Source organism: Oncorhynchus mykiss, chromosome 1 (genome assembly GCF_057628025.1).
Source record: "Oncorhynchus mykiss isolate SJ-2025 chromosome 1, ASM5762802v1, whole genome shotgun sequence".
Classification (NCBI taxonomy): domain Eukaryota; kingdom Metazoa; phylum Chordata; class Actinopteri; order Salmoniformes; family Salmonidae; genus Oncorhynchus; species Oncorhynchus mykiss.
In genome coordinates, this window is record NC_143022.1 from 1,788,674 (window position 1) to 1,809,447 (window position 20,774).

At 40.9% G+C, this 20,774-nt stretch overlaps 2 protein-coding genes across 2 annotated transcripts in view; one reads left to right on the plus strand and one right to left on the minus strand.

Annotated features, from left to right (window-relative positions):
* The window catches only part of LOC149985338 (uncharacterized), a 175,620-nt gene that overhangs the window by 74,838 nt on the left and 80,008 nt on the right, over nucleotides 1–20,774 (minus strand). The window lies entirely within an intron of this gene.
* Nucleotides 1–20,774, plus strand: part of atp10a (ATPase phospholipid transporting 10A) — a 146,013-nt gene that overhangs the window by 67,010 nt on the left and 58,229 nt on the right. The window contains exon 10 of the mRNA XM_090229608.1: nucleotides 11,371–11,935. Coding sequence (XP_090085734.1) covers nucleotides 11,371–11,935 — 565 coding nt within the window. The remainder of the gene's footprint in view (nucleotides 1–11,370; nucleotides 11,936–20,774) is intronic.

Sequence of the window (20,774 nt, forward strand, 5' to 3'; positions counted from 1 at the left end):
CACATCTAGTCATGGAGATGTAGAATAGTCACATCTAGTCATGGAGATGTAGAATAGTCACATCTAGACATGGAGATGTAGAATAGTCACATCTAGTCATGGAGATGTAAATCAGTAGAATAGTCACATCTAGTCATGGAGATGTAGAATAGTCACATCTAGTCATGGAGATGTAGAATAGTCACATCTAGTCATGGAGATGTAGAATAGTCACATCTAGTCATGGAGATGTACAATAGTCACATCTAGTCATGGAGATGTAGATTAGTCACATCTAGTCATGGAGATGTAGAATAGTCACATCTAGTCATGGAGATGTAAATCAGTAGAATAGTCACATCTAGACATGGAGATGTAGAATAGTCACATCTAGTCATGGAGATGTAGAATAGTCACATCTAGTCATGGAGATGTAGATTAGTCACATCTAGACATGGAGATGTAGAATAGTCACATCTAGTCATGGAGATGTAGAATAGTCACATCTAGTCATGAAGATGTAGAATGGTAACATCTAGACATGGAGATGTAAATCAGTAGAATAGTCACATCTAGACATGGAGATGTAGAATAGTCACATCTAGACATGGAGATGTAGAATAGTCACATCTAGTCATGGAGATGTAGAATAGTCACATCTTGTCATGGAGATGTAGATTAGTCACATCTAGTCATGGAGATGTAAATCAGTAGAATAGTCACATCTAGTCATGGAGATGTAGAATAGTCACATCTAGTCATGGAGATGTAGAATAGTCACATCTAGTCATGGAGATGTAGAATAGTCACATCTAGTCATGGAGATGTAGAATAGTCACATCTAGTCATGGAGATGTAGAATAGTCACATCTAGACATGGAGATGTAGAATAGTCACATCTAGACATGGAGATGTAGAATAGTCACATCTAGTCATGGAGATGTAGAATAGTCACATCTAGTCATGGAGATGTAGATTAGTCACATCTAGTCATGGAGATGTAAATCAGTAGAATAGTCACATCTAGTCATGGAGATGTAGAATGGTAACATCTAGACATGGAGATGTAGAATAGTCACATCTAGTCATGGAGATGTAGAATAGTCACATCTAGACATGGAGATGTAGAATAGTCACATCTAGACATGGAGATGTAGAATAGTCACATCTAGACATGGAGATGTAGAATAGTCACATCTAGTCATGGAGATGTAGAATAGTCACATCTAGTCATGGAGATGTAGAATAGTCACATCTAGTCATGGAGATGTAGAATAGTCACATCTAGTCATGGAGATGTAGAATAGTCACATCTAGACATGGAGATGTAGAATAGTCACATCTAGTCATGGAGATGTAAATCAGTAGAATAGTCACATCTAGTCATGGAGATGTAGAATAGTCACATCTAGTCATGGAGATGTAGAATAGTCACATCTAGTCATGGAGATGTAGAATAGTCACATCTAGTCATGGAGATGTACAATAGTCACATCTAGTCATGGAGATATAGAATAGTCACATCTAGTCATGGAGATGTAGAATAGTCACATCTAGTCATGGAGATGTAGAATGGTAACATCTAGACATGGAGATGTAAATCAGTAGAATAGTCACATCTAGACATGGAGATGTAGAATAGTCACATCTAGACATGGAGATGTAGAATAGTCACATCTAGTCATGGAGATGTAGAATAGTCACATCTAGTCATGGAGATGTAGAATAGTCACATCTAGTCATGGAGATGTAGATTAGTCACATCTAGTCATGGAGATGTAGAATAGTCACATCTAGTCATGGAGATGTAAATCAGTAGAATAGTCACATCTAGACATGGAGATGTAGAATAGTCACATCTAGTCATGGAGATGTAGAATAGTCACATCTAGTCATGGAGATGTAGATTAGTCACATCTAGACATGGAGATGTAGAATAGTCACATCTAGTCATGGAGATGTAGAATAGTCACATCTAGTCATGAAGATGTAGAATGGTAACATCTAGACATGGAGATGTAAATCAGTAGAATAGTCACATCTAGACATGGAGATGTAGAATAGTCACATCTAGACATGGAGATGTAGAATAGTCACATCTAGTCATGGAGATGTAGAATAGTCACATCTAGTCATGGAGATGTAGAATAGTCACATCTAGACATGGAGATGTAGAATAGTCACATCTAGTCATGGAGATGTAGAATAGTCACATCTAGTCATGGAGATGTAGAATAGTCACATCTAGTCATGGAGATGTAGAATAGTCACATCTAGTCATGGAGATGTAGAATAGTCACATCTAGTCATGGAGATGTAGAATAGTCACATCTAGTCATGGAGATGTAAATCAGTAGAATAGTCACATCTAGACATGGAGATGTAGAATAGTCACATCTAGTCATGGAGATGTAGAATAGTCACATCTAGTCATGGAGATGTAGAATAGTCACATCTAGTCATGGAGATGTAGAATAGTCACATCTAGTCATGGAGATGTAAATCAGTAGAATAGTCACATCTAGACATGGAGATGTAAATCAGTAGAATAGTCACATCTAGTCATGGAGATGTAGAATAGTCACATCTAGTCATGGAGATGTAGAATAGTCACATCTAGACATGGAGATGTAGAATAGTCACATCTAGTCATGGAGATGTAAATCAGTAGAATAGTCACATCTAGTCATGGAGATGTAGAATAGTCACATCTAGTCATGGAGATGTAGAATAGTCACATCTAGACATGGAGATGTAGAATAGTCACATCTAGTCATGGAGATGTAGAATAGTCACATCTAGTCATGGAGATGTAGATTAGTCACATCTAGTCATGGAGATGTAGAATAGTCACATCTAGACATGGAGATGTAGAATAGTCACATCTAGTCATGGAGATGTAGAATAGTCACATCTAGTCATGGAGATGTAGAATAGTCACATCTAGTCATGGAGATGTAGAATAGTCACATCTAGTCATGGAGATGTAGAATAGTCACATCTAGTCATGGAGATGTAAATCAGTAGAATAGTCACATCTAGACATGGAGATGTAGAATAGTCACATCTAGTCATGGAGATGTAGAATAGTCACATCTAGTCATGGAGATGTAGAATAGTCACATCTAGACATGGAGATGTAGAATAGTCACATCTAGACATGGAGATGTAAATCAGTAGAATAGTCACATCTAGTCATGGAGATGTAGAATAGTCACATCTAGTCATGGAGATGTAAATCAGTAGAATAGTCACATCTAGTCATGGAGATGTAGATTAGTCACATCTAGTCATGGAGATGTAGAATAGTCACATCTAGTCATGGAGATGTAGAATAGTCACATCTAGACATGGAGATGTAGAATAGTCACATCTAGTCATGGAGATGTAAATCAGTAGAATAGTCACATCTAGTCATGGAGATGTAGATTAGTCACATCTAGTCATGGAGATGTAGAATAGTCACATCTAGTCATGGAGATGTAGAATAGTCACATCTAGACATGGAGATGTAGAATAGTCACATCTAGTCATGGAGATGTAAATCAGTAGAATAGTCACATCTAGTCATGGAGATGTAGAATAGTCACATCTAGTCATGGAGATGTAGAATAGTCACATCTAGTCATGGAGATGTAAATCAGTAGAATAGTCACATCTAGTCATGGAGATGTAGATTAGTCACATCTAGTCATGGAGATGTAGAATAGTCACATCTAGACATGGAGATGTAGAATAGTCACATCTAGACATGGAGATGTAGAATAGTCACATCTAGACATGGAGATGTAGAATAGTCACATCTAGACATGGAGATGTAGAATAGTCACATCTAGACATGGAGATGTAGAATAGTCACATCTAGACATGGAGATGTAGAATAGTCACATCTAGACATGGAGATGTAGAATAGTCACATCTAGACATGGAGATGTAGAATAGTCACATCTAGACATGGAGATGTAGAATAGTCACATCTAGACATGGAGATGTAGAATAGTCACATCTAGTCATGGAGATGTAGAATGGTAACATCTAGTCATGGAGATGTAGAATAGTCACATCTAGACATGGAGATGTAGAATAGTCACATCTAGACATGGAGATGTAGAATAGTCACATCTAGTCATGGAGATGTAGAATAGTCACATCTAGACATGGAGATGTAGATTAGTCACATCTAGTCATGGAGATGTAGAATAGTCACATCTAGTCATGGAGATGTAGAATAGTCACATCTAGACATGGAGATGTAGAATAGTCACATCTAGTCATGGAGATGTAGAATGGTAACATCTAGACATGGAGATGTAAATCAGTAGAATAGTCACATCTAGTCATGGAGATGTAGAATGGTAACATCTAGACATGGAGATGTAGAATAGTCACATCTAGTCATGGAGATGTAGAATAGTCACATCTAGACATGGAGATGTAGAATAGTCACATCTAGACATGGAAATGTAGAATAGTCACATCTAGACATGGAGATGTAGAATAGTCACATCTAGTCATGGAGATGTAGAATAGTCACATCTAGTCATGGAGATGTAGAATAGTCACATCTAGTCATGGAGATGTAGAATAGTCACATCTAGTCATGGAGATGTAGAATAGTCACATCTAGACATGGAGATGTAGAATAGTCACATCTAGTCATGGAGATGTAAATCAGTAGAATAGTCACATCTAGTCATGGAGATGTAGAATAGTCACATCTAGTCATGGAGATGTAGAATAGTCACATCTAGTCATGGAGATGTACAATAGTCACATCTAGTCATGGAGATGTAGAATAGTCACATCTAGTCATGGAGATGTAGAATAGTCACATCTAGTCATGGAGATGTAGAATGGTAACATCTAGACATGGAGATGTAAATCAGTAGAATAGTCACATCTAGACATGGAGATGTAGAATAGTCACATCTAGACATGGAGATGTAGAATAGTCACATCTAGTCATGGAGATGTAGAATAGTCACATCTAGTCATGGAGATGTAGAATAGTCACATCTAGTCATGGAGATGTAGATTAGTCACATCTAGTCATGGAGATGTAGAATAGTCACATCTAGTCATGGAGATGTAAATCAGTAGAATAGTCACATCTAGACATGGAGATGTAGAATAGTCACATCTAGTCATGGAGATGTAGAATAGTCACATCTAGTCATGGAGATGTAGATTAGTCACATCTAGACATGGAGATGTAGAATAGTCACATCTAGTCATGGAGATGTAGAATAGTCACATCTAGTCATGAAGATGTAGAATGGTAACATCTAGACATGGAGATGTAAATCAGTAGAATAGTCACATCTAGACATGGAGATGTAGAATAGTCACATCTAGACATGGAGATGTAGAATAGTCACATCTAGACATGGAGATGTAGAATAGTCACATCTAGTCATGGAGATGTAGAATAGTCACATCTAGTCATGGAGATGTAGAATAGTCACATCTAGTCATGGAGATGTAAATCAGTAGAATAGTCACATCTAGACATGGAGATGTAGAATAGTCACATCTAGACATGGAGATGTAGAATAGTCACATCTAGTCATGGAGATGTAGAATAGTCACATCTAGTCATGGAGATGTAGATTAGTCACATCTAGACATGGAGATGTAAATCAGTAGAATAGTCACATCTAGTCATGGAGATGTAGAATAGTCACATCTAGTCATGGAGATGTAAATCAGTAGAATAGTCACATCTAGACATGGAGATGTAGAATAGTCACATCTAGTCATGGAGATGTAGAATAGTCACATCTAGTCATGGAGATGTAGAATGGTAACATCTAGACATGGAGATGTAAATCAGTAGAATAGTCACATCTAGACATGGAGATGTAGAATAGTCACATCTAGACATGGAGATGTAGAATAGTCACATCTAGTCATGGAGATGTAGAATAGTCACATCTAGTCATGGAGATGTAGATTAGTCACATCTAGTCATGGAGATGTAAATCATTAGAATAGTCACATCTAGTCATGGAGATGTAGAATAGTCACATCTAGTCATGGAGATGTAGAATAGTCACATCTAGTCATGGAGATGTAGAATAGTCACATCTAGTCATGGAGATGTAGAATAGTCACATCTAGACATGGAGATGTAGAATAGTCACATCTAGACATGGAGATGTAGAATAGTCACATCTAGTCATGGAGATGTAGAATAGTCACATCTAGTCATGGAGATGTAGAATAGTCACATCTAGACATGGAGATGTAGAATAGTCACATCTAGTCATGGAGATGTAGAATAGTCACATCTAGTCATGGAGATGTAGAATAGTCACATCTAGTCATGGAGATGTAGAATAGTCACATCTAGACATGGAGATGTAGAATAGTCACATCTAGTCATGGAGATGTAGAATAGTCACATCTAGACATGGAGATGTAGAATAGTCACATCTAGACATGGAGATGTAGAATAGTCACATCTAGACATGGAGATGTAGAATAGTCACATCTAGACATGGAGATGTAGAATAGTCACATCTAGTCATGGAGATGTAGAATAGTCACATCTAGTCATGGAGATGTAGAATAGTCACATCTAGTCATGGAGATGTAGAATAGTCACATCTAGACATGGAGATGTAGAATAGTCACATCTAGTCATGGAGATGTAAATCAGTAGAATAGTCACATCTAGTCATGGAGATGTAGAATAGTCACATCTAGTCATGGAGATGTAGAATAGTCACATCTAGTCATGGAGATGTACAATAGTCACATCTAGTCATGGAGATGTAGAATAGTCACATCTAGTCATGGAGATGTAGAATAGTCACATCTAGTCATGGAGATGTAGAATGGTAACATCTAGACATGGAGATGTAAATCAGTAGAATAGTCACATCTAGACATGGAGATGTAGAATGGTAACATCTAGACATGGAGATGTAGAAAAGTCACATCTAGTCATGGAGATGTAGAATAGTCACATCTAGACATGGAGATGTAGAATAGTCACATCTAGACATGGAGATGTAGAATAGTCACATCTAGACATGGAGATGTAGAATAGTCACATCTAGACATGGAGATGTAGAATAGTCACATCTAGACATGGAGATGTAGAATAGTCACATCTAGTCATGGAGATGTAGAATAGTCACATCTAGTCATGGAGATGTAGAATAGTCACATCTAGTCATGGAGATGTAGAATAGTCACATCTAGACATGGAGATGTAGAATAGTCACATCTAGTCATGGAGATGTAAATCAGTAGAATAGTCACATCTAGTCATGGAGATGTAGAATAGTCACATCTAGTCATGGAGATGTACAATAGTCACATCTAGTCATGGAGATGTAGAATAGTCACATCTAGTCATGGAGATGTAGAATAGTCACATCTAGTCATGGAGATGTAGAATGGTAACATCTAGACATGGAGATGTAAATCAGTAGAATAGTCACATCTAGACATGGAGATGTAGAATAGTCACATCTAGACATGGAGATGTAGAATAGTCACATCTAGTCATGGAGATGTAGAATAGTCACATCTAGTCATGGAGATGTAGAATAGTCACATCTAGTCATGGAGATGTAGATTAGTCACATCTAGTCATGGAGATGTAGAATAGTCACATCTAGTCATGGAGATGTAAATCAGTAGAATAGTCACATCTAGACATGGAGATGTAGAATAGTCACATCTAGTCATGGAGATGTAGATTAGTCACATCTAGACATGGAGATGTAGAATAGTCACATCTAGTCATGGAGATGTAGAATAGTCACATCTAGTCATGAAGATGTAGAATGGTAACATCTAGACATGGAGATGTAAATCAGTAGAATAGTCACATCTAGACATGGAGATGTAGAATAGTCACATCTAGACATGGAGATGTAGAATAGTCACATCTAGACATGGAGATGTAGAATAGTCACATCTAGTCATGGAGATGTAGAATAGTCACATCTAGTCATGGAGATGTAGAATAGTCACATCTAGTCATGGAGATGTAGAATAGTCACATCTAGTCATGGAGATGTAAATCAGTAGAATAGTCACATCTAGACATGGAGATGTAGAATAGTCACATCTAGACATGGAGATGTAGAATAGTCACATCTAGTCATGGAGATGTAGAATAGTCACATCTAGTCATGGAGATGTAGATTAGTCACATCTAGTCATGGAGATGTAGAATAGTCACATCTAGTCATGGAGATGTAAATCAGTAGAATAGTCACATCTAGACATGGAGATGTAGAATAATCACATCTAGTCATGGAGATGTAGAATAGTCACATCTAGTCATGGAGATGTAGATTAGTCACATCTAGACATGGAGATGTAGAATAGTCACATCTAGTCATGGAGATGTAGAATAGTCACATCTAGTCATGGAGATGTAGAATGGTAACATCTAGACATGGAGATGTAAATCAGTAGAATAGTCACATCTAGACATGGAGATGTAGAATAGTCACATCTAGACATGGAGATGTAGAATAGTCACATCTAGTCATGGAGATGTAGAATAGTCACATCTAGTCATGGAGATGTAGATTAGTCACATCTAGTCATGGAGATGTAAATCAGTAGAATAGTCACATCTAGTCATGGAGATGTAGAATAGTCACATCTAGTCATGGAGATGTAGAATAGTCACATCTAGTCATGGAGATGTAGAATAGTCACATCTAGTCATGGAGATGTAGAATAGTCACATCTAGACTTGGAGATGTAGAATAGTCACATCTAGACATAGAGATGTAGAATAGTCACATCTAGTCATGGAGATGTAGAATAGTCACATCTAGTCATGGAGATGTAGATTAGTCACATCTAGTCATGGAGATGTAAATCAGTAGAATAGTCACATCTAGTCATGGAGATGTAGAATAGTCACATCTAGTCATGGAGATGTAGAATAGTCACATCTAGTCATGGAGATGTAGAATAGTCACATCTAGTCATGGAGATGTAGAATAGTCACATCTAGACATGGAGATGTAGAATAGTCACATCTAGTCATGGAGATGTAAATCAGTAGAATAGTCACATCTAGACATGGAGATGTAGATTAGTCACATCTAGTCATGGAGATGTAGAATAGTCACATCTAGTCATGGAGATGTAGAATAGTCACATCTAGACATGGAGATGTAGAATAGTCACATCTAGTCATGGAGATGTAGAATAGTCACATCTAGTCATGGAGATGTAGAATAGTCACATCTAGTCATGGAGATGTAGAATAGTCACATCTAGTCATGGAGATGTAGAATAGTCACATCTAGACATGGAGATGTAGAATAGTCACATCTAGTCATGGAGATGTAGAATGGTAACATCTAGACATGGAGATGTAAATCAGTAGAATAGTCACATCTAGTCATGGAGATGTAGAATAGTCACATCTAGACATGGAGATGTAGAATAGTCACATCTAGTCATGGAGATGTAGAATAGTCACATCTAGTCAAGGAGATGTAGAATAGTGGAATAGTCACATCTAGACATGGAGATGTAGAATAGTCACATCTAGTCATGGAGATGTAGAATAGTCACATCTAGTCATGGAGATGTAGAATGGTAACATCTAGACATGGAGATGTAAATCAGTAGAATAGTCACATCTAGACATGGAGATGTAGAATAGTCACATCTAGTCATGGAGATGTAGAATAGTCACATCTAGTCATGGAGATGTAGAATAGTCACATCTAGTCATGGAGATGTATAATAGTCACATCTAGTCATGGAGATGTAGAATAGTCACATCTAGTCATGGAGATGTAGAATAGTCACATCTAGTCATGGAGATGTAGAATAGTCACATCTAGTCATGGAGATGTAGAATAGTCACATCTAGTCATGGAGATGTAGAATAGTCACATCTAGTCATGGAGATGTAGAATAGTCACATCTAGTCATGGAGATGTAGAATAGTCACATCTAGTCATGGAGATGTAGAATAGTCACATCTAGTCATGGAGATGTAGAATAGTGGAATAGTCACATCTAGTCATGGAGATGTAGAATAGTAGAATAGTCACATCTAGACATGGAGATGTAGAATAGTCACATCTAGACATGGAGATGTAGAATAGTCACATCTAGACATGGAGATGTATAATAGTCACATCTAGTCATGGAGATGTAGAATAGTCACATCTAGTCATGGAGATGTAGAATAGTCACATCTAGACATGGAGATGTAGATTAGTCACATCTAGTCATGGAGATGTAGAATAGTCACATCTAGTCATGGAGATGTAGAATGGTCACATCTAGTCATGGAGATGTAGAATAGTAGAATAGTCACATCTAGACATGGAGATGTAGAATAGTCACATCTAGACATGGAGATGTAGATTAGTCACATCTAGTCATGGAGATGTAGAATAGTCACATCTAGTCATGGAGATGTAGAATAGTCACATCTAGTCATGGAGATGTAAATCAGTAGAATAGTCACATCTAGTCATGGAGATGTAGATTAGTCACATCTAGTCATGGAGATGTAGAATAGTCACATCTAGACATGGAGATGTAGAATAGTCACATCTAGTCATGGAGATGTAGAATAGTCACATCTAGTCATGGAGATGTAGAATAGTCACATCTAGTCATGGAGATGTAGAATAGTCACATCTAGTCATGGAGATGTAAATCAGTAGAATAGTCACATCTAGTCATGGAGATGTAGAATAGTCACATCTAGTCATGGAGATGTAGATTAGTCACATCTAGTCATGGAGATGTAGAATAGTCACATCTAGTCATGGAGATGTAGAATAGTCACATCTAGACATGGAGATGTAAATCAGTAGAATAGTCACATCTAGTCATGGAGATGTAAATCAGTAGAATAGTCACATCTAGTCATGGAGATATCGAATGGTCACATCTTAGATCGAGAGCCATTTCACTTTCCTACTGTTTCTCGTTTGTTTCCCTTGTCCTTTAGTAACGGTCTTATTCACACAATGCTCTTGTGCCTCAGCCAGGCCATCAGGGTTTTATGCCAGACTGTATACCTAAGAGTAGGCCGTATCTGTGGCCAGATGCCTGGTGCTGTCCCTCAGCACCCGAGGGAGACGGATTAGCGAGAGGGAGACATGTCTCTCTCCCTCCGGTGTGGATGAGATTTGAGCTAATGTTTCCAACCCTCTGTCCCTCTCTCTCAGGTGCGGATGAGGTTTGGTCTAATGTTTCCAACCCTCTGTCCCTCTGTCTCAGGTGCAGATGAGGTTTGGGCTAATGTTTCCAACCCTCTGTCCCTCTCTCTCAGGTGCGGATGAGGTTTGGTCTAATGTTTCCAACCCTCTGTCCCTCTGTCTCAGGTGCAGATGAGGTTTGGGCTAATGTTTCCAACCCTCTGTCCCTCTCTCTCAGGTGCGGATGAGGTTTGGGCTGAAGTCCCCAGTGAAGACTATCGAGGACTTCATCAAGCGCTTTACCTCTAGCCGTCTCACCTCCAACTCCAACAGTAGCAGCTCTTCCAGCCTCAACCGCTCCTCCCACCGTGAATGTTCCAGTGTCCTCTCCTCCCCCTCAGCCGAGAGCACCCTGACTAAATTAGATGAGGAGCATCACCTTGGAGGTTCGGTGGGTTTGGAACATGCCTTCTCCCCCGTCCCTCCTCACACTACCGAGGGAGAGCCCGGGGCCCTAGAGGAAGGAGAGCTCCGCTACGAGGCAGAGTCACCTGACGAGGCTGCCCTGGTGTATGCGGCGCGTGCCTACAAGTGTTCTCTGGTTGGCCGGCTACCTGATCAGGTGACGGTGGAGCTACCTGACCTGGGGAAGCTAAGCTTTGAGCTGCTCCACACTCTGGGGTTTGACTCCACCAGAAAGAGGATGTCTGTGGTGGTGAGACACCCGCTAACAGATCAGATCACCGTCTACACTAAAGGAGCTGACTCTGTCATCATGGACCTCATCACACTGCCATCTACAGGTAGGAGGACCTCACAGCAGGCCAGGGGATGGGTGGTAGGGGGACTGGTCACTATGATGCATGACTTTATTAGGTAGAATCTCACCTACAGTGCCTTCAGAAAGTAATCATACCCCTTGACCTATTCCACATTTTGTTGTTATACAGCCTGAATTGAAAACAACTTGTCACCATCTGCACACCTCATAATGACAAAGTTTAAACATGTTTTTAGAATATTATATTCTATAGAATAGAATATTTAAGTATTCACGCACCTGGGTCAATACTTTGTAGAAGCACCTTTGGTAGCGATTACAGCTGTCTTTCTGGGTAAATCACTTAAGAGTTTTGCACACCTGGATTGTACAATATTTGATAATTATTCTTTCCAAAACGTATTCTTGCTCTGTCATATTGGTTGCCGATCATTGCTAGGCAACCATTGTAAAGTCTTGCCGTAGATTTAAATCAAAACTGTAGCTCGGCCACTCAGGAATATTCACTGTCTTCTTGTTTAGCAACTCCAGTGTAGATTTGGCCTTGTGTTTTAGGTTTTTGTCCTGCTGAAAGGTGAATTCATCTCCCAGTGTCTGCTGGAAAGCAGACTGAAAAAGGTTTTCCTCTAGGATTTTGCCTGTGCTTACCTCCATTCTGTCCAGGGGTGGTACTGAGGAGATACAGTTGAAGTCAGAAGTTTATATGCACTTAGGTTGGAGTCATTAAAACTCGTTTTTCAACCACTCCACAAATTTCTTGTCAACCTCTCTGCGATATGTGCGATGCTAGCGTCCCACCTCGCCAACAGCCAGTGAAAGTGCAGGGCGCCAAATTCAAAACAGCAAAAATCTCATAATTACAATTCCTCAAGCATACAAGTATCTTACACCATTTTAAAGATACAATTCTCGTTAATCCAACCACAGTGTCTGATTTCAAAAAGGATTTACAGCGAAAGCACCACAAATGATTGTTAGGTCACCACCAAGTCACAGAAAAATCCAGCCATTTTTCCAGCCAAAGAGAGGAGTCACAAAAAGCACAAATAGAGATAAAATTAATCACTAACCTTTAATGATCTCCACCGGATGACACTCATAGGACTTCATGTTACACAATACATGTATGTTTTGTTCGCTAAAGTGCATATTTTTACATTGGCCTGTTAAGTTCAGTAGTTCTAAAACATTGATTTTGCAGAGAGCTACATCAAGTTACAGAAAAAGCAAACCATGCAATAATCTGAGTACAGCTTTCAGACAACAAGCAGACAAAAAGATACCTGCCATATTGGGTGGTCAACATTACTCAGAAATAGCATTATAAATATTCACTTACCTTTGATGATCTTCATCAGAATGCACTTCCAGGAATCCCAATTCCACCATAAATGTTTGATTTGTTCGATAATGTCCATCATTATCTCCAAATAGCCTCTCTTGTTAGGGCGTTTGGTAAATAAATCCAAATGCGCGTTCATGTCCAGCCAACGAAAAGTTCAAAAAGTTATATTACAGGTCGTAGAAACATGCCAAACTAAGTATAGAATCAATCTTTAGGATGTTTTTAACATAAATCTTCAATAATGTTCCAACCGGAGAATTCCATTGTCTGTAGAAAAGCAATGGAACGAGAGCTAACTCTCTCGTGACCGCGCGTCATGGGCCCAAGGCACTCTGCCAGACCACTGTCTCAAACAGCTCTCATGAGCCCCTCCTTTATAGTAGACTCCTCAAACAAGTTTCTAAAGACGGTTGACATCTAGTGGAAGCCTTAGGAAGTGCAACATAAGCAATATCCCACTGTATCTACAATAGGGGCTGGGTTTAAAAAAAAAACTAGAAGCCTCAGATTTCCCACTTCCTGGTTGGATTTTTCTCAGGTTTTTGCCTGCCATATGAGTTCTGTTATACTCACAGACATCATTCAAACAGTTTTAGAAACTTCAGAGTGTTCTCTATCCAATACTACTAATAATATGCATATATTAGCGGGTAGCAGGCAGTTTACACTGGAGTAGCAGTGTAGCAGGCAGTTTACACTGGGCACCTTATTCATCCAAGCTACTCAATACTGCCCCCATGTCACCAATAAGTTAACAAACTATAGTTCTGGCAAGTCGGTTAGGACATCTACTTTACACAAGTCATTTTTCCAACAATTGTTTACAGACAGTGAATTATAAGGGAAATAATCTATCACAATTCCAGTGGGTCAGAAGTTTACATAACCTATGTTGACTGTTTCTTTAAATAGCTTGGAAAATTCCAGAAAAAATTGGCATGGCTTTAGTAGCTTCTGATAGGCTAATTTACATAATTTGAGTCAATTGGAGGTGTACCTGTGGATGTATTTCAAGGCCTACCTTCAAACTCAGTGCCTCTTTGCTTGACATCATGGGGAAATCAAAAGAAATCAGCCAAGACCTCAGGAAAAAATTGTAGACCTCCACAGGTGTGGTTCATCCTTGAGAGCAATATCCAAACGCCACGTTCATCTGTACAAACAATAGTACACAAGTATAAACACGGAGCCGTCATACTGCTCAGGAAGGAGACGCGTTCTGTCTCCTAGAGATTAACGTACTTTGGTGCGAAAAGTGCAAATCAATCCCAGAACAACAGCAAAGGACCTTGTGAAGATGCTGGAGGAAACAGGTACAAAAGTATCTATATCCACAGTAAAACAAGTCCTATATCGACATAACCTGAAAGGCTGCACAGCAAGGAAGCCACTGCTCCAAAACCGCCATAAAAAAGCCAGACTACGGTTTGCAAACTGCACATGGGGACAAAGATCATACTTTTTGGAGAATTGCCCTCTGGTCAGATGAAACAAAAATAGAACTGTTTGGCCATAATGACCATCGTTATGTTTGGAGGAAAAAGGGAGAGGCTTGCAAGCTGAAGAACACCATCCCAACCTTGAAGCACGAGGGTGGCAGCATCATGTTGTGGGGGTCCTCTACTGCAGGAGGGACTGTTACACTTCACAAAATAGATGGCATCTTGAGGAAGGAAAGTTATGTGGATATATTGAAGCAACATCTCAAGACATCAGTCAAGAAGTTAAAGCTTGGTTGCAAATGGGTCTTCCAAATGGACACTGACCCCAAGCATACTTCCAAAGTTGTGGCAAAATGGCTAAAGGACAAAAAAGTCAAGGTATTGGAGTGGCCATCACATATCCCTGACCTCCATCCTATTGAAAATTTGTGGGCAGAAGGAGGCCTACAAACCTGACTCAGTTACACCAGTTCTGTCAGGAGGAATGGGCCAAAATTCACCCAACTTATTGTGGGAAGCTTGTGGAAGGCTACCCGACATGTTTGACCCAAGTTAAACAATTTAAAGTCAATGCTACTTGAGTGTATGTAAACTTCTGACCCACTGGGAATGTGATGAAAGAAATAATAGACTAAATAAATCATTCTTTCTACTATTATTCTGACCTTTCACATTCTTAAAATAAAGTGGTGATCTTAACGGACCTAAGACAGAACATTTTTGCTAGGATTAAATGTCAGGAATTGTGAAAAACTGAGTTCAAATGTATTTGGCTAAGATATATGTAAACTTCCGACTTCAACTGTATTTTGCATTATTACTTTAGTGCCTTGTTGCAAACAGGATGCATGTTTTGGAATATTTTTATTCTGTACAGGCTTACTACTTTTCACTCTGTCAATTAGGTTATTGACAGAGTGGAGTATTGTGGAGTAACTACAATGTTGTTGATCCATCCTCAGTTTTCTCTTATCACAACCATTAAACTCTGTGACCGTTTTAAAAGTCACCATTGGCCAAATGGTGAAATCCCTGAGCAGTTTCCTTCCTCTCCGGCAACTGAGTTAGGAAGGACACCTGTATTTTTGTACTGACTGGGTTTATTGATACACCATCCAAAGTGTAATTAATAACTTCACCATGCTCAAAGGGATATTCAATGAACCAACAGGTTTATTCCTGATATAGGGGATGAGGCCCAGCAGGTTTATTCCTGATATAGGGGATGAGGCCCGCCTGGTTCCTTCCAGATATAGGGGATGAGGCCCTCCTGGTTCCTTCCAGATATAGGGGATGAGGCCCGCCTGGTTCCTTGCAGATATAGGGGATGAGGCCCGCCTGGTTCCTTGCAGATATAGGGGATGAGGCCCGTCTGGTTCCTTCCTGATATAGGGAATGAGGCCCAGTAGGTTTATTTCTGATATAGGGGATGAGGCCCAGCAGGTTTATTTCTGATATAGGGGATGAGGCCCAGCAGGTTTATTTCTGATATAGGGGATGAGGCCCAGCAGGTTTATTCCTGATATAGGGGATGAGGCCCAGCAGGTTTATTCCTGATATAGAGAATGAGGCCCAACAGGTTTATTCCTGATATAGAGAATGAGGCCCAGCAGGTTTATTCCCGATATAGAGAATGAGGCCCAACAGGTTTATTCCTGGCTGTTGTAGGAGGGAAATATATAGTAGAGTAGGTCTAAAAATCCTTAAGGGCGAAGGTCTACACACACACACACACACACACACACACACACACACACACACACGTTGTTAGTTAGCCAGGATCGCAAAGAGCTACAGATGCACTTTTTCACTAATTCTGTGTACACACCGTCACTAGACACCTGTCCATGATTGCTTAGCAAGTCAGTATTCTGTGAGCAGTTGTGACAGGCTTTTTAAGACATGGTACCCCATTCAGTGTGACCCTGCCAGTAAATGCAACAGGGTTTCTGTGATGAATCAAAAACTTTGTCCTTACCCTGCAATAATGTATTCAGTATTGGACCTGTGTGAATGCTCTTCATTAATGAAGGCAGGTTGAACTGTAGTAGAAAGTTATCATTGTATCACCTTGAATAAAGGACCTTGGTAACCCCCGTAAATCAAGAGAAAGTGGTGCTTTTTTATTCTGGCATCTTTACTCAGTTACAATCCTGGATTCATTTGTGAACGATGATATTGATTTTTCCAGTCCCAAATGGCACCCTATTCCCTAAATAGTTCTTTACTTTTGACCAGGGCCCATAAGGGGTTGCCATTTGGGACACAACCTAGGTGTTAGAGAGTACTGAACGTCCATTATTTGAACGGTCCTCTGTAGCCAATCTCACAGGCTTTTTACTAAGTGAAAATTCAGGATGTGTGGGACCATTTTGTAGTTTAGTTTATAGAGTGAGGCAGAGTCTTTGGGGACAGAGTTCTCAATCTCACCCCTAGCCCAGCTCCTCTGAATAGTGTCAAATATTTTTTTTATATCTAACCCAAGATGAACTACAGCCTGTTGTTTCCAATGGGAGCAGAATAAACCAGGAGGTGGGCAGAGAGGAGCTGGCGAGATCCTATTGGCTCGTTATGGCACGTATTCACATATTTCCGTTAGGGAATGCGTACTCCCCCGAAGTGCCCGTGTGCAATAACTCAATTTGCCCCTTGCACTCTACAAAACTTAGTTCACTCTGGTCGTAACCGATTCAAGATTTGGTAAGAGAGAACTGTGTTGAGATTAAATGTTTGATAGATGAGAACATTTGCAGAATGTCGGCCAAAATCCATCTTTCCCAATGGCCAGCCACTTGGCTTCCTCACATCACCATATTTGGGGGTGACTGGAAATGCCAACGAGATGCTTCACATTTATATGCCATCTCGGTCCAAGGATTTTTACTGATCCCCCAACCCAGCTCTGAATAGGCCAACCCTGTGCCTCAGCCCCCAACCCAGCTCTGAATAGGCCAACCCTGTGCCTCAGCCCCCAACCCAGCTCTGAATAGGCCAACCCTGTGCCTCAGCCCCCAACCCAGCTCTGAATAGGCCAACCCTGTGCCTCAGCCCCCAACCCAGCTCTGAATAGGCCAACCCTGTGCCTCAGCCCCCAACCCAGTTCTGAATAGATCCCCCAGCCCAGCTCTGAATAGGCCCCTCAACCCCCAGCCCAGCTCTGAATAGGCCCCTCAGCCCCCAGCCCAGCTCTGAATAGGCCCCTCAGCCCAGCTCTGAATAGGCCCCTCAACCCCCAGTCCAGCTCTGAATAGGTCCCTCAGCCCAGCTCTGAATAGGCCCCTCAGCCCCCAGCCCAGCTCTGAATAGTTCTACCCTGTGCCTCAGCCCCCAGCCCAGCTCTGAATAGGCCCCTCAGCCCCGCTCTGAATAGACCCCCCAACTCAGCTCTGAATAGGCCCCCCCAGCACCCAGCCCAGCTCTGAATAGGCCCCCCAGCCCCCAACCCAGCACTGAATAGGCCCCCCAGCCCCCAGCCCAGCTCTGAATAGGCCCCCCAGCCCAGCTCTGAACCCTGTGCCTCAGCCCCCAACCCAGCTCTGAACCCTGTTCCTCAGCCCCTAATCCAGCTCTGAATAGGCCTCTCAGCCCTCGCCCCATCTCTGAATAGGTCCCTCTTCCCCCAGCCCAGCTCTGAATAGGCCCCCAACCCAGCTCTGAATAGGGCCCTCAGCCCAGCTCTGAATAGGCCCCTCAGCCCAGCTCTGAATAGGCTCCAAACCCAGCTCTGAATTGGCCCCTCAGCCCAGCTCTGAATAGGCCCCCAACCCAGCTCTGAATAGGCTCCAAACCCAGCTCTGAATTGGCCCCTCAGCCCAGTTCTGAATAGGTCTACCCTGTGCCTCAGCCCCTCAGCCCAGCACTGAATAGTCCTACCCTCTGCCTCATCTCCCAGCCCAGCTCTGAATGGGTCTACCCTGTGCCTCAGCTCCCAGCCCAGCTCTGAATAGTCTGTGCCTCAGCCACTTGCGTTTCTATATTTTTTGTTTTTTGTTCAGTATATAACTAATGGTCAATGGGATCATTCGTTTGACCATGCTAAACTACTATGTTTAGATAGCTGGCAATTAGACTGACTTACCAATCTAAACCTTTGTGGCTGACATGGGCTTATTAAGGGACTGTTGATACATAACCAAATTTAGAAATTCCACCTTGTGTCATTTATTTCAATATAACTCTCAACAGTAAGTAGAGACCAAGACTGAGCTACTGAGCCCCCCCAGTAAAAACTGTCTGGCTTGAATAAGCAGCCAATAAGCAGAGGCCACCATATATTTGTGTCATACAAAACAAAACATCAAAACAACAAAACATCTATATACAGTATTCGGCCCCCTTGAACTTTGCGACCTTTTGCCACATTTCAGGCTTCAAACATAAAGATATAAAACTGTATTTTTTTGTGAAGAATCAACAACAAGTGGGACACAATCATGAAGTGGAACGACATTTATTGGATATTTTAAACTTTTTTAACAAATCAAAAACTGACAAATTGGGCGTGCAAAATTATTCAGCCCCCTTAAGTTAATACTTTGCAGCGCCACCTTTTGCTGCGATTACAGCTGTAAGTCGCTTGGGGTATGTCTCTATCAGTTTTGCACATCGAGAGACTGACATTTTTTCCCCATTCCTCCTTGCAAAACAGCTCGAGCTCAGTGAGGTTGGATGGAGAGCATTTGTGAACAGCAGTTTTCAGTTCTTTCCACAGATTCTCGATTGGATTCAGGTCTGGACTTTGACTTGGCCATTCTAACACCTGGATATGTTTATTTTTGAACCATTCCATTGTAGATTTTGCTTTATGTTTTGGATCATTGTCTTGTTGGAAGACAAATCTCCGTCCCAGTCTCAGGTCTTTTGCAGACTCCATCAGGTTTTCTTCCAGAATGGTCCTGTATTTGGCTCCATCCATCTTCCCATCAATTTTAACCATCTTCCCTGTCCCTGCTGAAGAAAAGCAGGCCCAAACCATGATGCTGCCACCACCATGTTTGACAGTGGGGATGGTGTGTTGCTTTTACGCCAAACATAACGTTTTGCATTGTTGCCAAAAAGTTCAATTTTGGTTTCATCTGACCAGAGCACCTTCTTCCACATGTTTGGTGTGTCTCCCAGGTGGCTTGTGGCAAACTTTAAACGACACTTTTTATGGATATCTTTTAAGAAATGGCTTTCTTCTTGCCACTCTTCCATAAAGGCCAGATTTGTGCAATATACGACTGATTGTTGTCCTATGGACAGAGTCTCCCACCTCAGCTGTAGATCTCTGCAGTTCATCCAGAGTGATCATGGGCCTCTTGGCTGCATCTCTGATCAGTCTTCTCCTTGTATGAGCTGAAAGTTTAGAGGGACGGCCAGGTCTTGGTAGATTTGCAGTGGTCTGATACTCCTTCCATTTCAATATTATCGCTTGCACAGTGCTCCTTGGGATGTTTAAAGCTTGGGAAATCTTTTTGCATCCAAATCCGGCTTTAAACTTCTTCACAACAGTATCTCGGACCTGCCTGGTGTGTTCCTTGTTCTTCATGATGCTCTCTGCGCTTTTAACGGACCTCTGAGACTATCACAGTGCAGGTGCATTTATACGGAGACTTGATTACACACAGGTGGATTGTATTTATCATCATTAGTCATTTAGGTCAACATTGGATCATTCAGAGATCCTCACCGAACTTCTGGAGAGAGTTTGCTGCACTGAAAGTAAAGGGGCTGAATAATTTTGCACGGCCAATTTTTCAGTTTTTGATTTGTTAAAAAAGTTTGAAATATCCAATAAATGTCGTTCCACTTCATGATTGTGTCCCACTTGTTGTTGATTCTTCACAAAAAAATACAGTTTTATATCTTTATGTTTGAAGCCTGAAATGTGGCAAAAGGTTGCAAAGTTCAAGGGGGCCGAATACTTTCGCAAGGCACTGTATATAATGTATACAATACCTATGCATTCATACTATGAGTCTCCCAATCAATGTAATGTCAACCACCCTCATATGTCATGTATGCTAAAGGGTTTTATCTGGTTCTTCAATGATGGACGGAACAGACAAGGTTAATTTATATTCTATACAAGT